The sequence below is a fragment of the Pimephales promelas genome, chromosome 7 (genome assembly GCF_988280905.1).
Source record: "Pimephales promelas chromosome 7, fPimPro1.hap1.1, whole genome shotgun sequence".
NCBI classification, from domain to species: domain Eukaryota; kingdom Metazoa; phylum Chordata; class Actinopteri; order Cypriniformes; family Leuciscidae; genus Pimephales; species Pimephales promelas.
The window spans coordinates 8,237,684-8,261,303 of NC_142775.1; the positions used below are offsets into that span (position 1 = coordinate 8,237,684).

At 39.0% G+C, this 23,620-nt stretch overlaps 1 protein-coding gene across 3 annotated transcripts in view; it reads right to left on the reverse strand.

Annotated features, from left to right (window-relative positions):
- Positions 1 to 23,620, reverse strand: part of prpf40a (PRP40 pre-mRNA processing factor 40 homolog A) — a 60,822-nt gene that overhangs the window by 11,717 nt on the left and 25,485 nt on the right. For all 3 annotated transcript variants that reach the window (XM_089133023.1, XM_089133024.1, XM_089133022.1), the window contains 13 exons: positions 17,167 to 17,287; positions 17,049 to 17,073; positions 15,252 to 15,467; positions 13,554 to 13,659; positions 12,851 to 12,915; positions 12,585 to 12,749; positions 11,833 to 11,941; positions 6,179 to 6,329; positions 5,920 to 6,053; positions 3,397 to 3,511; positions 2,968 to 3,059; positions 2,762 to 2,878; positions 54 to 191 (listed from right to left, as the gene is read on the reverse strand). In XM_089133023.1, the coding sequence (XP_088989149.1) occupies positions 54 to 191; positions 2,762 to 2,878; positions 2,968 to 3,059; positions 3,397 to 3,511; positions 5,920 to 6,053; positions 6,179 to 6,329; positions 11,833 to 11,941; positions 12,585 to 12,749; positions 12,851 to 12,915; positions 13,554 to 13,659; positions 15,252 to 15,467; positions 17,049 to 17,073; positions 17,167 to 17,287 (1,554 nt within the window). The remainder of the gene's footprint in view (positions 1 to 53; positions 192 to 2,761; positions 2,879 to 2,967; positions 3,060 to 3,396; positions 3,512 to 5,919; positions 6,054 to 6,178; positions 6,330 to 11,832; positions 11,942 to 12,584; positions 12,750 to 12,850; positions 12,916 to 13,553; positions 13,660 to 15,251; positions 15,468 to 17,048; positions 17,074 to 17,166; positions 17,288 to 23,620) is intronic.

The following is a 23,620-nucleotide window of genomic DNA, read 5'->3' on the forward strand; positions in this document are numbered from 1 at the left end:
TCTAAAAGATAAACTATACAATTGTTGATATATATTGTAATAGCTTGACATACCCCCTCCCACGTGGCCTCGGGCTCTAGAGGGGGCGTGGCCTGTTTCAGCATGCTCTTAAACGCCGCCTCCTTCCTCTTCATCTTCCTGGCCTCCTCTTTCTCTCTCTCCCTCTCACGTGCTTCAGCCTTCTCCAGCAACTACAAGCAAAACCAGGAAAAGAAACCAAACACAAGTCAATGAATATGAACCGTCACCTCATTAATCAGTAAACATTAACTAAACACACTGGTTCTCTGCTCCAAACTGTAGAGAGCTGGCTTTCCTTTTTTAAAGTCTACACAGGCAAGACTGAATCCACACTGTAGAATCATTCAGATCAATCGCGTATGAGGTTTCATTTCAAATTATTCGATGTAATCGACGGCAATTTTTTTAGTCGACGAGTCGTTTTAAAATTGACCGCCTCTTTATTTTTGGTCTCACGTCTCTAACAGCTCACAATTCACCTCTACACACCAGTCTGTGCGTTGTGCGCGCCCTGCTAGTTAATCTGCAATCCTCTTCCTTCCCCCTCCCCCGCCTTCACTGCTTTGATATGAAAAATTGCGGAGGCAGGTGACTGTGCCTTCACACTGGGCTCGTTTGCTGCGGTCCGAGCACAAGCCCGATTGTTCAATTCAATTCAATTCCAATTCCAATTTATTTGTATAGTGCTTTTCACAATGCATATTGTTTCAAAGCAGCTTTGCAGAAAATGCACTTTACAATTTAGAGTGATGTTATCAGTTATGTATTTTAGAAACGTCCATATAAAAATGTGTACAGTAAACTAATAATGTATTAATTTAATGCAGAACAAAGAGCTAATTTAAGTAATGCATTCATACATGTTTAGGACATGATTAGGACTCTGATTTATATGGTAAAGCCTGATGAAATGCAGATACTTATGCTTAGATTGTTAATAATGTTTTTCAACAGGTGACATTTTATATTTTGTTTCTTATTCTAGGCTTATTTCTATTCATGAAAATAATTATATAGGACCTGTTGTTGTTAAGGAAGCTACATTTTCCTCTGTTGCAAGCCTGAGTGCTCTCTAAACTTCCTTGGGGCTACACTGCTCATTGTTCAGTCAACATTACATTATTAACAGGCGTGTAGAATGTCGATTTCTGAAATGTATAAAGTGATGTGAATCGTTAGAAGAGATATGTGAATAGATTTTTTCCTTCACCTCGAACGCAAACTACATTAGAAAATATAGCGGTACCGCTTCCTTTTACAGTACAGTACTTACAGTGTACTTACCTAGAAAGTACTGGCTAATATAAGGTAAGTACATGGGTTAGGGGTAGGTTCGGGGTTAGTACCTAGTTATTACCCAGGATTGTAATTACTACAATAAGTACATAGTATGTACATGGGTAACAGGGCTGTAAAAGGAAGCGTTATCAATATACCAAGATGCCAGCATGCTGCTAAGATAAACTACCGTAACTGTTTTTTTTTTTTTAATTTTCCTTTCCCAATGTTCTTAACATATTTAAGTATTTAATATTCACAATGTATACTACTGATCAAATGTTATTTTAAATATTAAGTTATAGGAAAACTAAGTTAAATTTAAGTTGTTACCATTTTTGCTTTGTTTTGTTTGGTTATTGAGCAGTGTAGACCTGCTTTAGTGTCACTATGATTTTTATTTCAGTTAATTGAGGCAGACTTTAAAAGCAGAAGGAAGAGCCATTCTAAGCATTTTTATTTAACTCATTGTTTTTTTTAATGACAAAAACAAAATTGTTTTCTCAGTTATCACAACCGTAATAACACTTACTAAAAATTCCAAATTGATCCTATAAATTCTAAATTGATCCATATCGTGGCTTCAGTATCGTGACACGTATTGTATTGTGGCGCGCATCGTATCGTGGCTTTAGTATCGTGATGCGTATTGTATCGTGGCTTTAGTATCGTGATGCGTATTGTATCATGGCTTTAGTATCGTGATGCGTATTGTATCGTGGCGCGTATCGTATCGTGGCTTTAGTATCGTGATATGTATTGTATCGTGGCTTTAGTATTGTGATGCGTATTGTATTGTGTTTTTAGTATCATGACACGTATCGTAACATTGTTGGTGATACACAGCCCTATTGACAACCTAAAAAAAACTAGAAAAACTTTTCTATTTGGATCCATTTTAAAATGTAATATATTCCTGTGATGGCAAAACTGAACTTTCTTCATTCTTCAGTCACATGATCCTTCAGAAATAATTCCAATATTCCGATTTGGTGCTCAATTATCATTGGGTTCTTTGTTTTATCAAATTTGAAAACAGTTTTTTTCCGTTTAATTTTTATGTAAAAACTTATTTTGCTACATTTTCAAGATTCCTTTCAATAGCAGGTTCAGTCTAGCATCTGGAAATAGACTGTTTGCAGCCAAAAAGTTCAATTCTAAGTAGCTCAAAAAAATGCTACCTGTGTCCATTTTAAAATAGCCCAATCTGTCATGGAAACCTCAACTCTAGCAACACAGTCAGCATTTAGGGATTGTCTTTTCTGTATAAGTAAGTATACATACACGGCATTGCATGTATATGTAAGTATATATGCAATGCCGCTTTTGAATTTTGGGACTTCCAACCTCCCTTCATGTCGGATGAAAACCATCATTTGTTGCCTTAAAATGTAGTTTGGCATCGCACCACATTTTGGAACAGGGTTCATTTGAATAAAGTTCAGCAAGGCAGTCTGCTTACACTGTTGAAGGCCAGTTTGATGTTTCCTGCATCCAGCGTGGTGGCGCGTTTATCAGAACTGATCACTGAGCCAAAATCCTCAAAGCCTGTGTTGATCTCCACCAGGAAGCCCTTATCCTGCACACACACACACACACACACACACATTTCATCAAGGGTTTCAGCACAGATCTGATAAACACTGATCGCCAGTCTCTCGCTCTCACCTTCAGGATGTCTTTAATGATTCTCTTCTCGTCATGGTAACGAGCTTTCAGATCCTCCACGTAAAACTTGAATAAATCCAGAGGGGTGGAGCCTAAAATTTACAAACCGCAGAACAATGTTGAGCAGCTTATCACTTTTACAATAAATGACACCAATATCCAATTGTAATGCATTTAATAATAATTATCATAGACAATCATAATATAATTTTTTTTTTTCACCATTCAATTATTTAGTTTTAGAGGGCCCAAAATAAGATATTGCCTATTTTATATGTGCTGATGTTTCAGAGTCATGTGGAGTTCACAGATTATACTGGTGAAATGGAGAACGTCAGAAATGAGGACAGGACCCTTTTACATGTATTATTCATCAGCATCAAAGCCTGCCATGTGTTTGTGCAAGAGAGAAGAGCGAGAGAGAGAGACCTGGCTGGCCCAGCATGTTGTTGAAGCGGATATCAGCGCTGACGGTCGGGTACATCTCCATCCAGGCAGACATGGAGTGCAGCTGCCCATGATCGTGAAGCTCATCCAGGAATTTCTGAAAACACACACACCACACCACTTAACAACCAAGCCAAGAATGTTGTCCTTCACAAAGGATTATTACTGATGGTACATTTTATTTTTCCCACTTTAAAAGGGTGAGATTTTATGAATCTACTGGTTATAAAAAAGCACGTTTTCAATGTTTCAAATTCCAGAAACTTAAGACTTTTAAAAAAGCCTCTCCAGTAAGACGGGGGCTTGAATGTGAGTGCATGTCATCACTATACAAGAAGTGCAAAAAGAAAGATAATTTAGATCCAAACTAGTCAGTAAAGGTTAGGGGTGGCACGGTACATGAAAAAACACCCGAACCGTTCGGTTCGCTCGTCTCGGTTCGGAGCGTGTGTGCGTCTCACGGTTCGACGCATGCGCAATGTAGCCTCGTGCCCGTATGTCACGTTTGTTTTCTTTTCGCACGACATAAGCTTGTTCAACTTGGACCGGCGCTGCACAGAGCGACCGGTGAATAACATCAAACTAGAGCGGGAACGACGGCTCCGTCACAAACTTTCGCGGTATTTGATGTCATTACCGATCGCTCTGTATGCCGGTTAAAACAATCCAGTAAAAGTGGAGTATGGAGCGCTGCAGGTCATGGCACGCGGAGAAATGGCAAGTGGGAGAGATGAGGGAGTTGGAGGAAGCGCGAGCGTCCTATAAGTCTATGGTATAAGTCTGGTGTGTGGGAACATTTTGGATTTCATGTTATGATATTTTAATATAACGTTACAGTGGCACTTTATGTTTAGATAAGAGCTCCAGTCATATGTTTCGAAATCCTGCACTTTAATTTTAAGTGAAAAAAGGTACCCTCACTTTTTGGGAATAGAAGCATTGTTTATACTGTTTTTTGTGTTGAGGTTGAACTTATGTTTCACTTTATGTTTATGGCCTTTGCTATTGCTATAGCCTAATTATAGGCAATGAGGTATTCATGTATATTAACTTGTTATTCATAAAAGACAGTGTAGTTCCTCTTTTTTCTTTTAAAAGATAGAATTTTTGTAAGAGCTACAAAAGTTGTCAGTTGATAAATGCAAGTTAATTTCTTTGTGTAAATAAGATTTGTGTGATAAAAATGCTCAAGTTCTTGTAGAGATAGTGATACACATTCTCCTTTTTTTTTCAAAATAAATGAAAAGCATGTCAATGTCTTCTCTCTTGCTGTATCAAAATCTCACCTAGCTTTCCTCTGAGATAGTCCCAAAATGTGCTTAAAGTCAAAGAGTCAAATTCAGTTTGTGCATGATTGCATGAATATAATTTTTTTTATACTGTGTCCTAAAGTGTGGATAATTAAGCTATATATCACATGCTGAAGTACATTTCTGGAGTGTTAAAGATTAAAAGAAAAAAAATAACAAGAACCGTACAGAACCGAAAACCGTGACACTAAAACCGTGATACAAACCGAACCGTCGGTTTCGTGAACCGTGCCACCCCTAGTAAAGGTATCAGCAAAGTGACATGGTGTCTTTGAGGGTTCCGACACATTTACAGAAAAGAAATTCAATACTTTTCCATATTCAGATTTTCAAACTTCTCAGTAGAATCAATGGTTTAAAATTTGACTGTTAACATGTGTGCTACATTCTGACTATGTATGCTGTTATGTTGCTAAATAATTGCAGTAACCCAATTATATTTTTAATAATAATGGCAGGCAAACATGGCAATTTATTTAATTTGTTCAATTAAATTAAAATTAAAATTTAATTATTCACCCATATAGCATTTTTATCAGAATTATATTCAGTATACAGTACAGTTCTAAGGAGACTTGTTTATAGTAAAAACAAGCAGTTTTACATAATGAAAATATGTGTCATGAATTCATTTAGTCATGTTAAATGACCACTATATGATCCATTTATTTATTTATTCATTTTTTGAAATTCTTAATATTTTGATGTAGGAAACTGAATAGAGGTAATAGTCTGAAAACATATATTTCCATACTTACCCAGACCCAAAAAAATACTAAAATCAAATTCCATACTCTCCCATTCTGTGATCTAAGTGACATGGGAGATTTAAATTGTAAACATTTTTGATCCAAATCAATTACAAATTTCAGAGCGTGAGCTGTAGTATGCAGTTTGAACCAATATTAAATGCAAAATAGTTAATCGCTTTGAACAATATTTATACTCCAGTGGTTTTCTGAGTGTTGTTAAAGCGGAGCGATTCCATCTCCCTCATGGCATAATGACCTGCTGTACCTTAAACTCGGTCAAACAGATTATCTGTCATCGCAGACTTTGTTGATATTCCAGCATCAAGTTCCAATTAATCAAGGTGAGCGCTTTTCATATTTGCCAGCCTGGACAGGTGACGCAGCGGACAAACCAGGACAGTTACACGCGTCTCTGTGTGTGTGTGTGTGTGCGTGCGCTTCACCTGGAAGGACTCTCTGTTCTTGCGTTGTCTGCGTCTTTCTCGCAGAAGAGTTTTCTGCTTCTCATCCTCCTCCTCTTTCTCAAGAGCACGGATGTGTTCCTCAAAGCAGATCAACGCATCCTCCTTGTCCATGTCTAACACACAGAGAGGAAGATAAAAGCTTTGTCTATATCAAACACACTCGCTCTATGCGGGTTAAAAGCATCATAATGTGGAGGCGGCTGTTACTGTGTGTGTGTGTGTGTGTGTGTGTTCATACTCTGTAGCTCCTCATCTTCAGCAAAAGTGGGGTTGTCCAGCAGGTACTGCTGTGCCTCAGACCATGTTGTTCTGTATGTCACATTGGCCATATTGTCCAAAATGTTCTTCAGCGCCTCCCAGTTCCTCTTCCTGAGCTGCTTGGCTTGTTCCTAAAACAAAGCATTGAGTCACGATCAAATAAAATTAGGCTGCAGACAGAACACAATCTAAAATGCATTAGGAGGGCAATATTTTTACTTAATTATATGCAATAAATATTGAATCATTCTTTAAGAAAAAGTACACAGACACACAATACAGATGTGACTAAATTCAGATTGCATGATAGGGTGTGTGTGTGTGTGTGTGTGTGTATATATATATATATATATATATATATATCACACACACACACATATAAAATAAATGTTTCAATCACATTATAAAGGCGCTGCATAGTACGGTACGGTTCGGTACGTCTCGCTTGTGGTGCTTTTCCACTGCATGGTACGGTACAGTACGGTTCGCTTCAGGTCGCTTTAAATGGTACCTGGTCTGTTGAGGTTCCAAGCGTACCGTACCGGTACTAAAATGTGACGTGAAACACTGCAGATCACTGATTGGTCAGACAGAATCGTCATTCCCTGCGTCACTACTAGAGTCATTGGATTTGCGACACGAGACACTTTTTTAGCAGTAACTTTGCTTTGCTGCCACCACACATTTTTCCGTCTAGCAGTTAAAAACAACCACATACCGAGAATCAGGAACACCATCCCCTCGATAGGCTCCATTGTTCCTGTGTTGTGGGTTTGAAAATGTGCCGCTTTTAAGATGATGTCATGGCAGTAGAGGCGCGCGCAAATAACGATCAGTCCCACACACTTTGAAGGGGTACTACTGCGGTGGAAACGAAAAGCGATCCGAACTGTTCCGCGCCGAGTCGAAGCGTACTGAGCCGAACCGTACCGTACTATGCAGTGGAAAAGTGCCATTAAATAAATGTTTTTCTCCAAAACATGTTGGCCACAATTACTCATACCCTTTTATTAAATACCTTTTTGTAGGGCTGGGCAGTATGACAATATATATCGTTACCGCGATAGAAAACGTCAGTCGTAACAGATTTTTTTATTCCGTGTATACCGCGAAATGCAAATGAAGAGGCGTGGTTAACTCCCGTGCAGAGCGCGTGAGACTGATGCTGAGATTTCTCAAAGAAACATGGAGAAAGCAGATCAAGAGGAGCCACAAAGGAATTACGTTTTCTAAAGGATTGTTGTTAACGTGATATGTTCGGGGGAAAGGCAGCCGTCAACTAGAGCAGAGCAGCAGCACCCAGGCTACAGTTAAGAGGAGTGCACGTTCGCAACGGGGAAAGCATGAAGCTACTTGATAACAACATTTCATAGGCTATATCAATATCATTATGAGAAATAACCTTAAATAATGTATAGTTATCCGCTTCTTTCCTTCTCTTATGTATAGTTACTTTTTAAACATGCAAATCGCATTCAGCATGAATGAACATCCTGCTTGTTAAAACGAATGTATAATCCTGTTTCTGAGGCAAAATTACTAAATATGCAGCGCGAGTTATATATTTTTTAACTCCAAACAATTGCCTACTGAACCAGTTGATAAAATCTTCCTTTGATTCGATCCGTGATTACAACTTCACTCTCAAATTAATCGATCGCATTTTGTTGATGTTAAGACGCGCGCGTGCACATGCACTGAGAGGGAGCGCGCGGTGTTCGACACACTGTTATAAGGTGTGTATAATTTAAACTACTTAGTCAACACTAACAGTAGCTGCGGTTTGGTTTTCATATTGCTGCTCTCCTTCTTTTCACTTCTGAACTGACAGGTTGCCAGATATAACAAAAAGAGCAAAACAAGCCCGTTAAAACAACAGTGTGTGCAGTCTCCGGTTGTGCAGGAATACCCTTCTCCGTTAAAAACGCAGTATAATAAGCACGTGGTAAAAAAAAAAATATTATAATTATATTATATATATTATAAACTGATTGATGAAGTAAAGCAATGCATGAGATTGAAAAATTATTTAAAGTTGAAAGGCACCTATGAGTGGTATTTAATATCAATCTGTTGTGGGAAGTTCATCTAAAAGTTTATGAGTGTTTGTTTACTATATTTTGATATAAAAATAGTTTATCAAATAAATAATTTACCAAATAAAATAAAAATAAAACAAGGTGACATACTTTTCATTTCTAAAGTATTTGGGTTTATTTATTATACAAATCCCTTTTTGCCTTTTTTTTTTGAGGATAACTATATAAATAACTATATCGTGAAATATATAGTTACCGTGAAATAAAATTAGTCATATCGTGAAACACAATTTTGGTCATATCGCCCACCCCTACCTTTTTGCAATCTCGTTTTGCCAAGATAACTGCTCTGAGTTTTCTGCTATAATGCCTGATGAGTTTGGAGAACACCTGACAAGAGATCAGAGACCATTCCTCCATACAGAATCTCTCCAGATCCTTCAGATTCCCAGATCCATGTTGGTGCTTCTTCTCTTCAGTTCAGACCACTCATTTTTTATATGGTTCAGGTCAGGGTCAGGGACGGTCATGGCAGAAGCTTCATTTTGTGCTCCCTAACACATTTTTGTGTTGATTTTGATGTTTGTTTTGTTTCGTTGTCCTGATGGAAGATCCAACCACGGCCCATTATAAGATTTCTATCAGAAGCCGCCAGGTTTTGATTTTTTATCTGTTGATATTTGATAGAATCCACAATGCCATGTGTCTGAATAGGAAGTCCAGGACCTACTGCAGAAAAATAGGCTCCCAACATTAAAGATCCAATGGTATATTAAATTGTACCAAAACCATCTAGTGTGTTTTCTGCTAAAAAGCTATTTTTTTAGTCTCATCTGACCACAGAACCCTGTGCCGTTTGAAGATCCAGTCGTGTCTGACCACTGAATATGCTAGAGTTTGTTTATGGAGGAGCGAGGAGGATTTTTCTTGAAACCCTCTCAAATAACATGTGGCGATGCAGGGGTTGTTTGATAAATTTTTTTAGGCTACTTTTTTAGGCTTTCTGACCCCCAAGACTCTCTGCAGTTCTCCATCTGGGATCCTTGAAGATTCTTTGGCCACTCAAACTTTCATCTTCACCTTCCATTAAGAAAATATAGACTCAGATCCTCTTCCTGGCAGAATCGTAACATCTTCAGTTGATTTTAACTTCTTACTTATTGCCCTGATGGTCAAAACGGGAATTTTCAATTCTTTAACTATTTTTCTTAATCCACTTTCTATTTTGTGAAGCTCAACAATCTTTTGATGCACATCAGAACCATGTTCTTTGGTTTTACTCATTGTAATGGATGATTCAGGAAATTTTGCCTTTGTGCTTCCTCATATTTAAACTCCTGTGAAACAAGAAGTCATGACTGGACAATTTCATGTTCCTAGTGTGCTAAAAACGGTAAACATTAATGGGAATATACTTCATAGACATTTTATTCATAAAAAATTCTAGGGGTATGAATAATTGTGGCCAATGTGTTTGAGAAAAAAAAAATATTTTATAATGTGATTTCTCCCCCACCTTCAATTCTATTACTTAAACGAAAGGTTAGGATTTTGCCAATTTTATGAATGAAAGACCAAAAGGATAAACAATGCAGATTATTTACCAGGGGTTTGATTAATTCTGGGCTCGACTGTATATATATATATATATATATATAGAGAGAGAGTTTTTTTTTTTTTTCACGGACATATTTTGATCATATTTATTGATATTGATGATGATATTCTGGTCAGAAATAGTGGCACCCTTGATAAATATGATCAAAGATGGCTGTGAAAATAAATCTACATTGTTTATCTTATTTCATTCCAAAAAATTTGCTAAAATCTTTCATTGAAGTAAAATAATTGATCACATTATGAAATGTTTTTCTCTAATCCATGTTGGCCACAATTATTGGCACCACTAGAAATTCTTATGAGTAAAATATCTCAATATATACATTCCACTTTACATTTATCACAGAAGGGTGACTAGGAACATGAAAGTGTCCAGTCTTGACTGTTTTTCCTCAGTTGTATACTCCTGTGAAACTAGAAGGCCATTAATCATCCATCACAATGAGTAAAACCAAATAATATAGTTCTGATGTGCAGCAAAAGATTGTTGACTGGAAGAAAATATCTACAAAAACTCACATTTCCCATTAAGAAGTTCCAATCAACTAAAGATTATACAGATCTGCCTGTAGAGAACATTTGTCTTTATATTCACCAATGATCACAGCTGGAGGATTGCAAAAATTGGTTGTCTTGGGGTCAGAAAGCCTAAAAAATAAAATGATCACAGCACCAAAAACAAACTTCAACAATCATATTTAATTCTCAGACAAGACTGGAACTTCAAACAGGACAGGATTTTATGGTCAGATGAGACTAAAAAAAAAAAAGAGAGATTTTTGGCAGAAAATACACCAGATGTGTTTGGTGCACACAGGGATGAAAAGTACCCCATGCCTACGGTTAGATATACAGCTGAATCTTTAATGACCTGGGCCTTTTTTTTTTTTTTTTTTTTTTGCTAGAGGTCCTGGACTTCTTGTTCAGATACATGTCATCATGGATTCCATTAAACACCAGATAAAAAAAAATCTACTTTTCAAACCTGACAACCTCAGCTTGAAATCATATTATGGGCTGTGGTTGGATCATCCATCAGGACAATGATCAAAACTTCAGCAAACTTAAAAAATCAACATGAAAAAGGGTCACTGGGCACAAAAAGGGTCACAGGCACAGGACCTGGGAATCTGAAGAATCTAGAGAGATTCTGTGTAAAGGAATGATCTCTTATCAGGTATTCTCCAAACTCATCAGGCATTATAGGAGAAGAGATGTTATCTTGGCAAAATGAGGTTGCAAAAAGCATTTAATAACAGGGTGCCATTCATATGATTATAGCCAATGTGAAGAAAAAAAACATTTATCAGGTTTTTTTATTTTATTTTATCAGTCATATCTAGGGTTGGGTATCGTTTAAATTTGAACGATTCTGATTCCGATTCCTTGTTTCGATTCCGGTTCCTAACGATTCTCGATTCCGATTCTTTTAAGAGGCAGGGTCAAAAAAGTTTAGCTAACCTTGCTAACCAACGGCCTTTCTGAAGGAAATACTCCTTCTGTAAAAATACTCCTTTGGTCACAAATTTTGCATTTTGCCGAGATTTCATTATTTTAAGAAAAGTGAAGCCACACTTTGGATCACCGACGTAAGGTACTCGTGTTCGACTCGCGTGGTTATGCCAACACTTCCGGTAGACGCTTCTTCGTTGGTGTTGTTCAGCGGTTTCTTCTTCCGCTCGGCGGACTGTGAATATCGAAACTAGGAATCGAAATTTTTACTTTTGAACGATTCCGGGAAAAACGAAAAGTTAGTCTCGGTTCCAGTCGATACTCGATTCTCGATACCCGACCCTAGTCATATCAGGTTTATTGCTTTATAATTGAAGTTTGCATGTTCAAATGCATCCAACTGAAAAATATATCAACATTTAAATTGTTAAATAGAAGGGAAAAAAAGGAATTAGTAGGTAATTATGTTATTAGTGTAAATATGTATTAGAGAGCATTGAAAACCAGATTCCATCAATCAAACCTTCTCTTTCTTAGCCAGATAGAAGAGCACATCTTCATAGATCTCCAGCCTGTCTCTCTCAGGAACACATGACCACACTTCCTGATCGGCAAACATCTGTTCCGCTTTCCTGCACAAAGACACACATTTTCTTTACAAACAACCCATCCGCTTAAAACAAGCCACTTTTTTTATAAACAACAATTTCATCTGTGCAAGTACAATGCTGCAATTCAAGTGTTAGTCAGTAGGGGGCAGTGACATTACAGCATTTTAACATCATATAACTACTAATTAATAATGGAGAGCATCTACGAGACCTCATGACACAGTGCAGACAGGAACTCACAAAAACAACACTGCTATTTAAAGCCTGATTAAAAGTGAGATTTAAACCAATAACATCATTTAACTCCGTGACATCACCACAACCTCTCAACATGTCACCATGACAACACTAATGTGATTTTAATCACCTAAGTAAGTGAGGGAGTAAAGTTCAACTGCTCTGAATCAATGACATAAAGAGAACAAACACAGAGCTGAAAAAAAATCAGTAAGCTTGTTTATAGTAATACTAGATTAAAAACTAGATACTCTCCACTATGAAGGTGATGCGGATGGGTGCCCGTGGCTAAGGTTACTTGGTATTTTTGTAAGTATTGCTATGCAATTGCTAGGGTGTTTGTTCAAACCTCCTTAACCTATAGAATAAGGTATACCTTGTGGGAATTGTTTAACGTTGCATCATCAAAAGAGCTGAAAACACTCACTTGTATCGTGTGGTTGAAGTCATCTTCTCATGGTTCTCCAGAAAGCGCTGGAACGTCTCTTTAGACTCCTTGTATTTGATTCTGGCCTCTTCTTTTTCTTCTTTCTCTGTCTGGACTTTATAAGCATTGAACGCCTGTTTCTTTTCACTCAGCTTGGGAAGAGCACTGCATGCGCGCACACACACGGAAAGAGATGCGAGTTTCAATGCAGTGCTCCGGATGTAAACGCTATCAAATGACAATAATGCGATGCAGCATTTGCATACCTGTAACGAGGGTCATTAATTATCAGCTTCATTGCCTGCTCCCATGATGCATTGGAGGAAACACCCTAGTTACAGAAGGAGAAAGATGGAAAGTTACTTAAAACCAGACTTAAAATTATATAAGGCTACTCAATGATTCAAGAAATGCTTGGGAAAACATTTGGGGTTGGCATAAAAAGAGAAAAGCTTTTTAAATATAAGACAGTGCTTTATTGTAAACTTCCAAGGTGGAATTCATTTAGATTTGCTAAATTACAATTAACGAGACATTTTTCATCAGGTAGAATAAAAGATTTTTATTTGACCCGAGTAAAGTAATTAGAGTGATATCTCGTGTGATTGTTGAGAGTCATAAATGGGCATCCACAGAGAGGGGCATTAAGTTAGCAGAAAGGCGGAAAAGAAAAGAAAAGAGCAATAAGGTTAGGAGAAGTAGATCTCCATGTTGACATCACACAAGTTCTTGATTATGAGTGTGTCTCTCTGAAAGGCTGTCGGGGGTCTGTGAAGCGTGCGATTCCACCGTCTTCTGTTTCACTCACTCCAGTCTAATCACACTCACAGCAATTAAACAACCGTGGCTCTCACAGGAGCACTTTGTGTGGCAAATTAAAACACACTAAATTTAGAAACACCCAGTTGGAATATCAACACCTCCCTCCTCACAGCAGGGGGGAGAGAGAGCAAAAAAAAAAAAAATTACCTTTTCTTTCAACAGTTCTTTGAAGGCCTGCTTTGCCTCCTCTTTCGTATTCCACTTGTAAACTTTCTTCACCAGCTCAGGTCTCTCCTCCTTAGAAACATCATTACTGAAAAATAAATAAATAAATAAATGAATAATGATAATAATAATTACAAAACTAAAGTAAACTTTTGAAGAAAAATGAGCATTGTGGCACAAGACAATTCCCAACGCTTATATCATAAACTGAATCTGAATTTTCAACAGGAAACAATGTAGCACAATCATCAGCATATGACTAGATGGAGAAAGGTGAATCATGTAAGACTATGAATTAATGAAATGTTAGAGATTAAAAGTGATTATACCATGGTCTGGGTGAATACTCGATTCTGATTGGCTGCAGGGTGTCCGTTAAAAAGTGATAGAGGACACCTAGTAAAGTAGTTCTGGTGAAACTGCCTGTTTACCATTCGAAATGAATAAATAAATGCGCTGCCTACAACAGCTGTGAGTAACCATAGCAACAGGCAGTCAAACGTCAAAGTATCCGTTAATAATTTGCTCTATCAAAACAAACATCTAGCCTAACGTTAGTTAGATATTACACAGCCTACTAATACAACAATGAGCGACTTCGTTATTTCTTTTAACATTTATGGAGAATATGACAACTTTGACGACTGGGATGCTGCTGAAGAAAGAAAAAATGTAAATAAAACGGAGTAACGTCGCAAAGAAAATTACACCGCTGCTGCTCTGAATGAGACCCTGCGGGAGTTTTACGCTGCAGTCCAGACAACCAATGCAAATGCATTTTTGAACCTGAAGAGTTCTACAAGCTGAGCGGACTATAAATATCTCCGGTTGCTAAATAAACTAGACGAGTTATTATTTGTAAAAACTTGATTTAGCCTAATTAAAATATAAACTAGCAGCTAATGTTTTAAAAAAAATTATTTGGCAAGTGACCATGGTATAAGCGGGTTAATGCCCTTCGAGGTGTCCATTGTCAGGTTTTAATGGACTTCGGCGGAGGCAACCGTCCTCCGCTGCGCGTCGGCCGGTTCACGCCTCGCCGTCGTCCATTAAAACCTGACAATGGACACCTCGTCGGGCATTAACCCTTACTTAACTAATGATTGGTTTTACAATGTCTTTATGAACTTTTTAAAGTGTCAAATTGGTAGTTGCATAGCTGTCAACGGAAGGAAAGAAATCAAAAAATATGGAAAAAAACTCAGATGAAGCAAAAATCTTCTAGTGTCATTGGAGGCCAGAGGCTAGAGACAACAGCCAGTAGAGCAAGTGCATTCTGGGAGTTGTCTTTCATCCACATCAGCCAAAAATACATTTTCTGTCTTTTCTCTAGAAGACACCAACTTCTAAAATAATTTCACATTTCTACTGCATAAATGACCCAATTGAAGGGTGAAGTATCCCTTCAAGAAATTACAAATAGGCACAATTATGATTGTATTGTGAAATATTATTCCAATTTAAAATATTTTAGAATGATTTCTGAAAGATCATGTGACACTGAAGACTGGAGTAATGATGCTGAAAATTCAACTTGACAATAATCAATCACATTTTAAAATATATTCAAACATAAACAATTATTTTGAATTGTTATATTTTTTCACAATATATCCGTTTTAATCTATTTAAATAAATGGTAGTGTATTTATCTGTTCTTCACGGTGAGATGTTCATTACCTGGGTTGTGTCTCTACGCTGGGCATTTCCTCAGTGGAGTTAACGATGACATCACTGCTGACCTCAGCAACCTGAGCGGGCACGTGAGACGGCGGTTCCTCTGAGATGCCCGTCGCCATGGCAACTTCTGTCTCAGCAACTGCCGCCACAGTAACAGGAGGCTCGATCTGAGATGGAAGAACAGGGGTGGTGCCAGGAGCCACAACATCAGCCGTCCTTTAACAGACATCAGTAAAGGTCATTATAATTGGGTCATCTTTGAAATGAAATAAAATGTGTATGAAAAGTCTACTTTGTTAAATTGGAATTCACAAATTACTACCTTACCCTTCCAAAACCTATATATTTGCTATGTTGAAATTAATTTATATTAAAAATGATGATGGCAGGAATCTTGCTGCTAACTACACATTGCAAAGTTTCTGGTTTGACAACTGTGTTTAAATTAAAAAATCATTAAACATTTTTAATTCCACTAAGATTTTGGTGAAAGTAATTTTCAATGGATGGACAGAAATCATGGATTAATGTTAAAGATGAACTGAACTGAAAAATATCGACGTTGAAAACGTGTTGTTTATGACAATTAAAAGTAAATTACACTAAACATTTTTTTAAAATATATATTAATATAGCTTTTTTAAGCAACGCAAAATTGCGCTTGTTAGCGCTGGCAGTTCCGATGACGTCACTGGCATGGTAGGACCCGCAGAACGCCATAGACAACAGCTGTAGGTCCTGTATACACAGACGAAAATGAGCGCTTTTAACGGCATGGATTACTCATTTGAGCCCGTGAGGGACAGGCCGGTAGTGTCTAACTACCACCACATGGAGGACGATCAGTTTCAGGCTTCACTTGCAGTACAGGATCGTTTGGGGGAAAGTGACTGTGGGCGCGAGCGCTGTGGAGCATAGACACTGCACGGAGACGATCTGTTGCAGAGAGGTCAACATGGACATTTATTGATCGGCGAAAAATGCATCACCATGCACCGTTCATTTCGGATGCTGTTCAGTGAGAGAAACGTGTTGAAGGAGGCTATGCTGTCTCTTATGGATCTCCGAGCTGAGACGCTGGACCGCCCCATAAGTAGCAGGGTATTTTACGAATAGGTGACGGCTGGGCTAACTTGTTAGACTTTTCTCAGATTGTTTAGATTAACAGCGTACTGGCAGTTCACTCTATGGGCAAGGGTGCATTTAGGAAGGAGAATCCCATCCTTTACAGTGAACTATACATCAGGGATCTTTTCCCCCTCACCCGAATATCAAGGATTCGAGTAACGTTAACGTGATGCATTGAACTTGTAACTTGTGTAAATAAAACATTTCGTGCATTGTCAGACGTTTCATGTACTCATTGACGAAAGTACACATCTCTAAATAGTGTGTCGCTAAAAAATCTGTTTCCTCAGCCATGTCTGCTCAGCGAGCCTCAGACTGTTTACAAGCTACGGCTGTTCTGCTGGTGCGGGTAGGCAACGGAGTGGCTTACCATGCCAGTGACGTAGTCGAACGTTGAAATCCAACATGGCGGCGCCCGTGTAACAAAAACAACACTTTCAATGTACCATTTTATCCCTTTTAACAAATTCTGCCATTTTAAAAATTGTACCAATGAGAATAAATAAAATACATCTGTTATATCACCTTTTCTCAAATTTCAGTTCAGTTCATCTTTAAAAATAACTTCATTTGTGTTTTGAAAAACAAAAAGACCAATAGGTTTGGCCCAACATGAGGCTGAGTAAATGACAGCCTTTATGGTCTTAGTAAAAAAAAGCTGATGCTCACCCATTTTCCTCTGCCTTTATCATCGCTAAAGAAAAGAGAGGAAAAAAAAAAGTTAAACCATTTCCTCAAGTAAGATTTTCTGATGTGTGTTTGTGTAACAACAACTTTGTGTACTGACCCTCCAGGTCCTCCAGTTCTTTGGGTTTAGTCCAGCGAGACTCTTTAGTCTGTGAGTTATAGTAATAGGGCTTTCCGGTGTCTGACTTGTATTCTTTCCACGGGCACTTCGACAACATTTGCTGCAAAACACAAATCTCTTTGAGTTTGTCTCAATTTACATTGATATAGTGCAATAGTGCTCCAGTCTTAAGACTCTTAATAAAAATAATAATTGATAAGTCATCTCTCCCCTGTCAGAAAATCTGTTAAGCACTTGGTGGACTCGTTTCACATTATGTATGAACAAGCCTCAACTCAAAACTGTCAAGCACAGAATAACAAAACTAACTATGCTATTTAATCATTGTTAATAGTAGTAGTATAAGTACAGCAATGTTAACTATGGGGCATTAGACTCTCAAAAGCAGAATATGCTTTAAAGGGCACCTATTATGCCCCTTTTCACAAGTTGTAAAAATAAGTCTGATGTCCCCAGAGTGTGTATGTGAAGTGTTGAGCTCAAATACCCATCAGATCATTTTTACAGCATGTTTAAATTGTCACTTTTTGGGGCTCAGAAAAACATGCTGTTTTAGTGTGCATTCCTTTAAATGCAAATGAGAATGGCATTTAAAGCTCGAGCTCTGTCAGGACAATCTCATCTCACAGAATGATAATATAAAACAAACTCTCGGTAGCGGTGTTCATTTTGACCAGGAGTCGTACAATAATGCCCAGAGAGCAAAAGAACATATGCTGTGTGTAGATAGAACAGCTATAGTTAAGTTTAATCACGGTTATTATAACGTATTTGTAATCTGCTTTTATCCACTATTAATACAAGCCTGTTGTAGCGGACCCCGTCCAAATGATGGCCAAAAATATACTGACGAGTTTAACCCTTGTGCTGCATTAGATTTTTAACACCGTTGAGTGCATTAAGGACCAAAAATGGCCACATATTAAACATTGCCTAAAATATTATATATTATTATTATTTTCCACTTTTACCAAGTTAAATCTTTTAACCAGCATCAGTCCTCATCATAACTACCAAAAATGTATTCAATTTCAGGATTTTAACCCTTGTAAGGATTTTCGCCAGGCGAATCAAGCCCCCCCCCCCCCCCACACACACACACACACACACACATACACATTCATCCACGTACCTCAGTGGCATCGAGTTACAAGACTTTTATGGGACCAATGGAATGTGGACAAACTAATGTCTCTGAACAAAGAGAAATACATCTCTTTTGGTTTTAAAGACATTTAACAAAGGTATTCAATGGTTTTTGTGTATATGTGTCTTCCCCATGTCACAGTGAAATAACTTTGTTTGGTCACAGTTTAAATAGGAATTAAAAACACCTTCGTCATGCATTTGAAACATAAGTGTATATTCCTTTGATATGACATAATGTTCCTTGATATCTCTAGAATGCTTATTAAATGAAACACTCGAATATGCATAGAGATGTAAAGTAAAGTGTATTTTTAATTCGTTTTACTGCCAATGAAGATCAAATTGTTATTATAGAACACACCCCCTTCCACAAGAAGCGCGCGCTGAGGAACAAAGGACCATAAAAAGGACCATAAAAGAAGGCTTCTCGCGTGTAATATCCACTCTCCGATTGGCTCAAGCCAACAGGAAGGGGATGGATTTCTCCAAGGTGATAAATGTGAGAACGCAGGTCCGCCCTCTCTCTCTTCTGAACTGTCCAGCGCTCAACATGTAAACCTCACGGGACTCTGATCCAACCATGGGTCTTTCCTTTTGTTCGTCTAAAAGTTTCATCTTTTCCTCAAGTGGACTACCAAGTTCGTCTTCCAGGAAAGGAAGTGGACTTTGCCGAACTATCTCCTCGGGTAACGTCACCTCAAAGACTCTCAGCCTTTCAAACACTGGCGCTAAATGCCGACGAACGCCACGTGACTCCCCACGGAACAAAGCAGCCATGAACGAGCCGGGACGGGCCGCACCAACATGCCGCGGCCGCGCTTCACGTGACGCACGCGCGCCGGACCGGCGCACCTCTAGCCGACACGTGGCCCGAACGGGTCGAGCAACGAGCCCACGACTCACACAGACCACATGTGCCTTGCAAGTATACCTTCCTTTAGAGCTTCTAAGAAGCATTAAGAAGATGTTTTTGGGGTGTCAAGAAAGGTTAACTGACTGTTTTGATGAACGTAACTCTCTCTCTCTCTTACAACTCACTCTCTCTCTCACTCTCTCTCTCAAACTCACTTAACTTGCGCGTATCCATTGTCTAAACGCTCTGCGTCGTCTTAGTTTGTGTTTTAATGTTTGTAAATACATGTATCATTGTAACGTAGTGAATGCTTAAGTAGGAACTTTATTAAATACAAAATATGCTTACCTTGACTGATTGTCTTGCTCATGATACGGGTCAATGAAATGTCGATTTAAAGCTACACGCTTTACAGAACTATAAATACCTAAGAGGGTATTTGGTTATATAGCCGGGAAGGCAGATTCTAGTGGCCACAGAATTTGTTTTCACAAGCTATATAACTTAATTGAGCTAATTGATTTTACCTGTCTTGTAAAACGTGGTCCTTGCAATCAATAACAATTAATTTGTGGTGGATTGCGGAGATGCACATGTATGCATATGGGTAAAATTAATAAATTAACATGTAAGACCGGTCTGATCTAAATCTGTATGAATAATTATTAATTATCAATTATTAATTATGATATGCAAATTTCCCCCTGATCAGAACCGACCCAGAGTCTTTACATTGGTGGAGAATGCGGGCATTTCAAACTTGTTTATGAGCAATCAATTTCAAGCTAATGTGTATATTGTTATTTAATATTGTTTATGTAATATTTAATATTACACGCGCGCATCGGAGTGAACGCTTTGCGAACTCACGATATGATTGAGCTGGGCACGAAAGCCGCCTCAGTCAAGCACATTTAACAAGCTACTAAATGTTCAAACATTTTAGTCACTGTTAATTGTTAAAAATAAACTGCAGTTTCCATAGTATTAAATTTGTTCTGGCACGGATGGAAGAGAAACCTCTGTGCATAAACGACACTTTTAATAATTTTAACTCCACTGTCCGGACGAAATTCTCCGAATAGTGTCGAAGACAAGATACGGTAAAACGATGCTCTTTTACTGTTCTTAAAAGGCCTTATTATAATCGTTAGAGTAACGATAAGCTCCTGGTTGAAAAAAACATTGACTTAGCTACTCAATGTATAAAACCGCCAAGCATAGTATCATAAGTGCTATTTGATATATGCCTGTTGGAGCAGGAAACAGACGAGTAATTCCTGTTTTCCTTTGCACAATGCAGCGAAGAAAACCTGCGAACGTGTTTTAAACAAATATAGCACCAAAAAAATCCAAAACTGAAAACATTCCAATCATTAATACTAGTTGTGATAAATGTTATTTGGAGTTTTGAAACAGACGAGTAATTCCTGTTTTCTTTTGCACAACGCAGCGAAAAGAAAAAATCCTGCCAAACGTGCTTGTAAAATATAGTACCGGAAAGAAATCCGTCGAGATTTAAAATTCCGTAATATTTGTGATTATTCTCCCGCTGAGAATATCACAGGGGCAGCAGGTGGTTGTAATACTACTGCCAGACACTAGGGTGCGCCCCTGAGTGCTTTGCAGTATCAAATTTCCACCGGTGTCCTGACTTTACCCCGTGTGAGCGCAGTGGCGTCATCGTGTGGACACTAACAGCTAGGTCATCTTTTCCTCAAAATTCTCTGTTAGAAAATTCCTATTTTCTTACTGAAATTTTGAACTAGTTTCTCTAACTTTCAATGCATGTGCAATTTACAGCCTCGTTGTAATAACATGATTTTCTTTACCTTGACTGTGTGCACTTGTTTTGAATTTGGTTCAAACCACGTTTGAATTTAAAATTCAGAATTAAGTCTTAGCAGCTTCTGATGACCACTTAGAGGAAAGCGCCCCCTTGTGGCAGCCCCTTTTGCTAAGTCATCAGCTAACATCACTCTGTTTTTGCATGGCTCTCTCTGTTGGTTGTATTCTGGGTATCACTGATCCCTCACCGTAATCGTGATTATCATCAAATATGACACCAACCTTTAATTTCCTACACTTATTCAAATTTTGTTTGAAACAGACAAATTTCGAAGTTAATTTGAATTAATTCTCTCATTTCCCATTGGGAATTGTTTATGGCTTTATTTCTATATTTCCTCCTCAAATTATTTTTAATAATTTTGATCTGGTCTCGGTACAACTGTACCCTTACTAATCTAATGGTTACTTAACCCCTATGCATTTGCTCAATTTGAATTGTGTTTAAATCAGTTTGAATGCAATTTAAACCAAGCTCTCTGTCAGCCCGGTGAAACACTAGCAGGAAGTGGCCAAAACCCGCCACTACAGCTCGCTTCCTCCTGTGTTCTTCATTGCGGCACTCTATCCCTTTCCTGAATGGAGGCTAGGTTATTCTGATAAGTAACATTGTCATAATTTCTTTTTTTGTTTATACCATAATTTTAGTAAAGCTGTTGCCTTTGATTTTTCTACAAAAAACACTCAATTTGATTTAGATAAAGGAGCTTTAATTCACATTGAAGTACACTTGTTCTTCATTCTGTTTTGTGTTTGCAAGTAGAAATCTCTCTCGTGCTGTGATGATTTGACAGTCATCTCTGCCTGGGGTCCAGCGAGCTGGTTCGTCTAATCTGCGTCACCATCACTGACTGAGCGTGAGTCTCGGACTTTTCTGTATCTTCTGTTGGTGCGGCCCGCAACACGATATCACCAATCTGGCACCGCCGGTTGTGTTCGAGGTCAAGTTGCTTGAGAGGGCGTACCTCGGTACAGATGCACCGAAAGGCCCGGGACACTGCTGTCATGGGTGGGGCGACAGAAGGACCAACCACGATGCTGACTCCGGCCAGAATGACCTCATTTCACCCCAGGCAAACTAGAAAAGGTATTAAAACCCATCCACTTACTATTTGCCACAGAACCTAGAGATTCCCCTGGTAATTTGAAGTGGTTGGCTTCCTCCTCTCCGAGCCACAAACCGGCTCCAAACAGGCTTAGGCCTTCTCTTCTTCCCCTTTCTAACACTGCTGGTGTACTACTGCCATTTCAGTACAGACCTCCCCATCTCTGATGGTTGCATGTTACTTCAAACTTTGCTAGATTGCCATTGCTCTGTTCTGTTGTGCTCTGTTCCTTTCAGTTCACCTAGAGACAGAACCTCTCTGACACACCAAGGAAAGCTGAAGAATAGTTTGACAACCAAGTCGTTAGCACCAACAGGTGACCCCTAAGCTAGCGCCCTGTCAAAAACCTTCATTCAGACCCATGATGACCTACCCAAATTGTCCCACCAAACGGTTTAACTGTCTGCATCAGTTAACCAAAATTCTCATACACGGCTTAGCCTGTATTATAGCTCGTTAAAAGTAGTCGAACTGGCATTGGTCTGTCTGTGTGTGTTGTGTTCCTCTCGTCCACAGTGAAGGCAGTATGTTCCAGTCCTACAGTCCCACAACCCGCTGGGACGACCTGGGACAACCTGGAGACATGGCTGAGATTCATGACATCTCCATCCCTGCCCAAAGCCACCAGCGACTCAGAGCCCCAAGCCAAGAGCAGCTGACAAAGACTGGGCCAGACACGTCACAACCTCGCTCACCAGCTCAACGCACACGCACGCCTCCGCGAAAGGAGCCGCATCGCCCTGGAGCACGAGGTTGTAACGCCGAGAATGACAACTACCCCGAGCTACCGAAGGAAGTGGAAAGACTTCAAACGGCCCTGTCTAATTTTCTACATAGACTGAAGAAGAATAGTCAGAGAAAAGAACTAAAAAGAATTCAACGAGAAACTCCGACAAAGTGAAGTCTCTTGCAAAGAGCAGAGACTGAACTGAAAGAGACTCAAAAGCCACGGCCGGCGCAAGAGGCCCGTGCGACCACCCACAAGCTCGTTCAGCAGAGACAAGATCTCGAACACGAACTTGACCCACAGAGTTGCAACACTCTGATAGACTGCAGCATGACTGGAAAGGGGAGGACACACACCACAAGCTTCCCCTGACCAGTCTGCACATTTCAGCCAATGCACAAGAGCTGAAAAAGGGGGGGTGGAAAAGCCCGCCTTCCACAACATCTCTGACAATCTACAAGACAGTGACCTTTCACCTGCTGTCTCCAACCGGTGAACACGACACAGACACCCCGCAAGACAGACCCCGGAGGGCCTGTACCATCACCACCGGCTCCGAACGAGTTTTCTGTGGAACTTACAACGAACCTGTAACTGAGGAGGACGCCAGTTTCAAGGAACTTTCCCTCCAAAAACCCGTCAGTCACCATAGTTCTCTCGGCCCCACACCATGCCCACTCAACGAGGCGTGAAGGCCCCCAGTAAAAATTCCTCAAAACCCAAATTATTCTGAACTGCAGAACCAGAAGA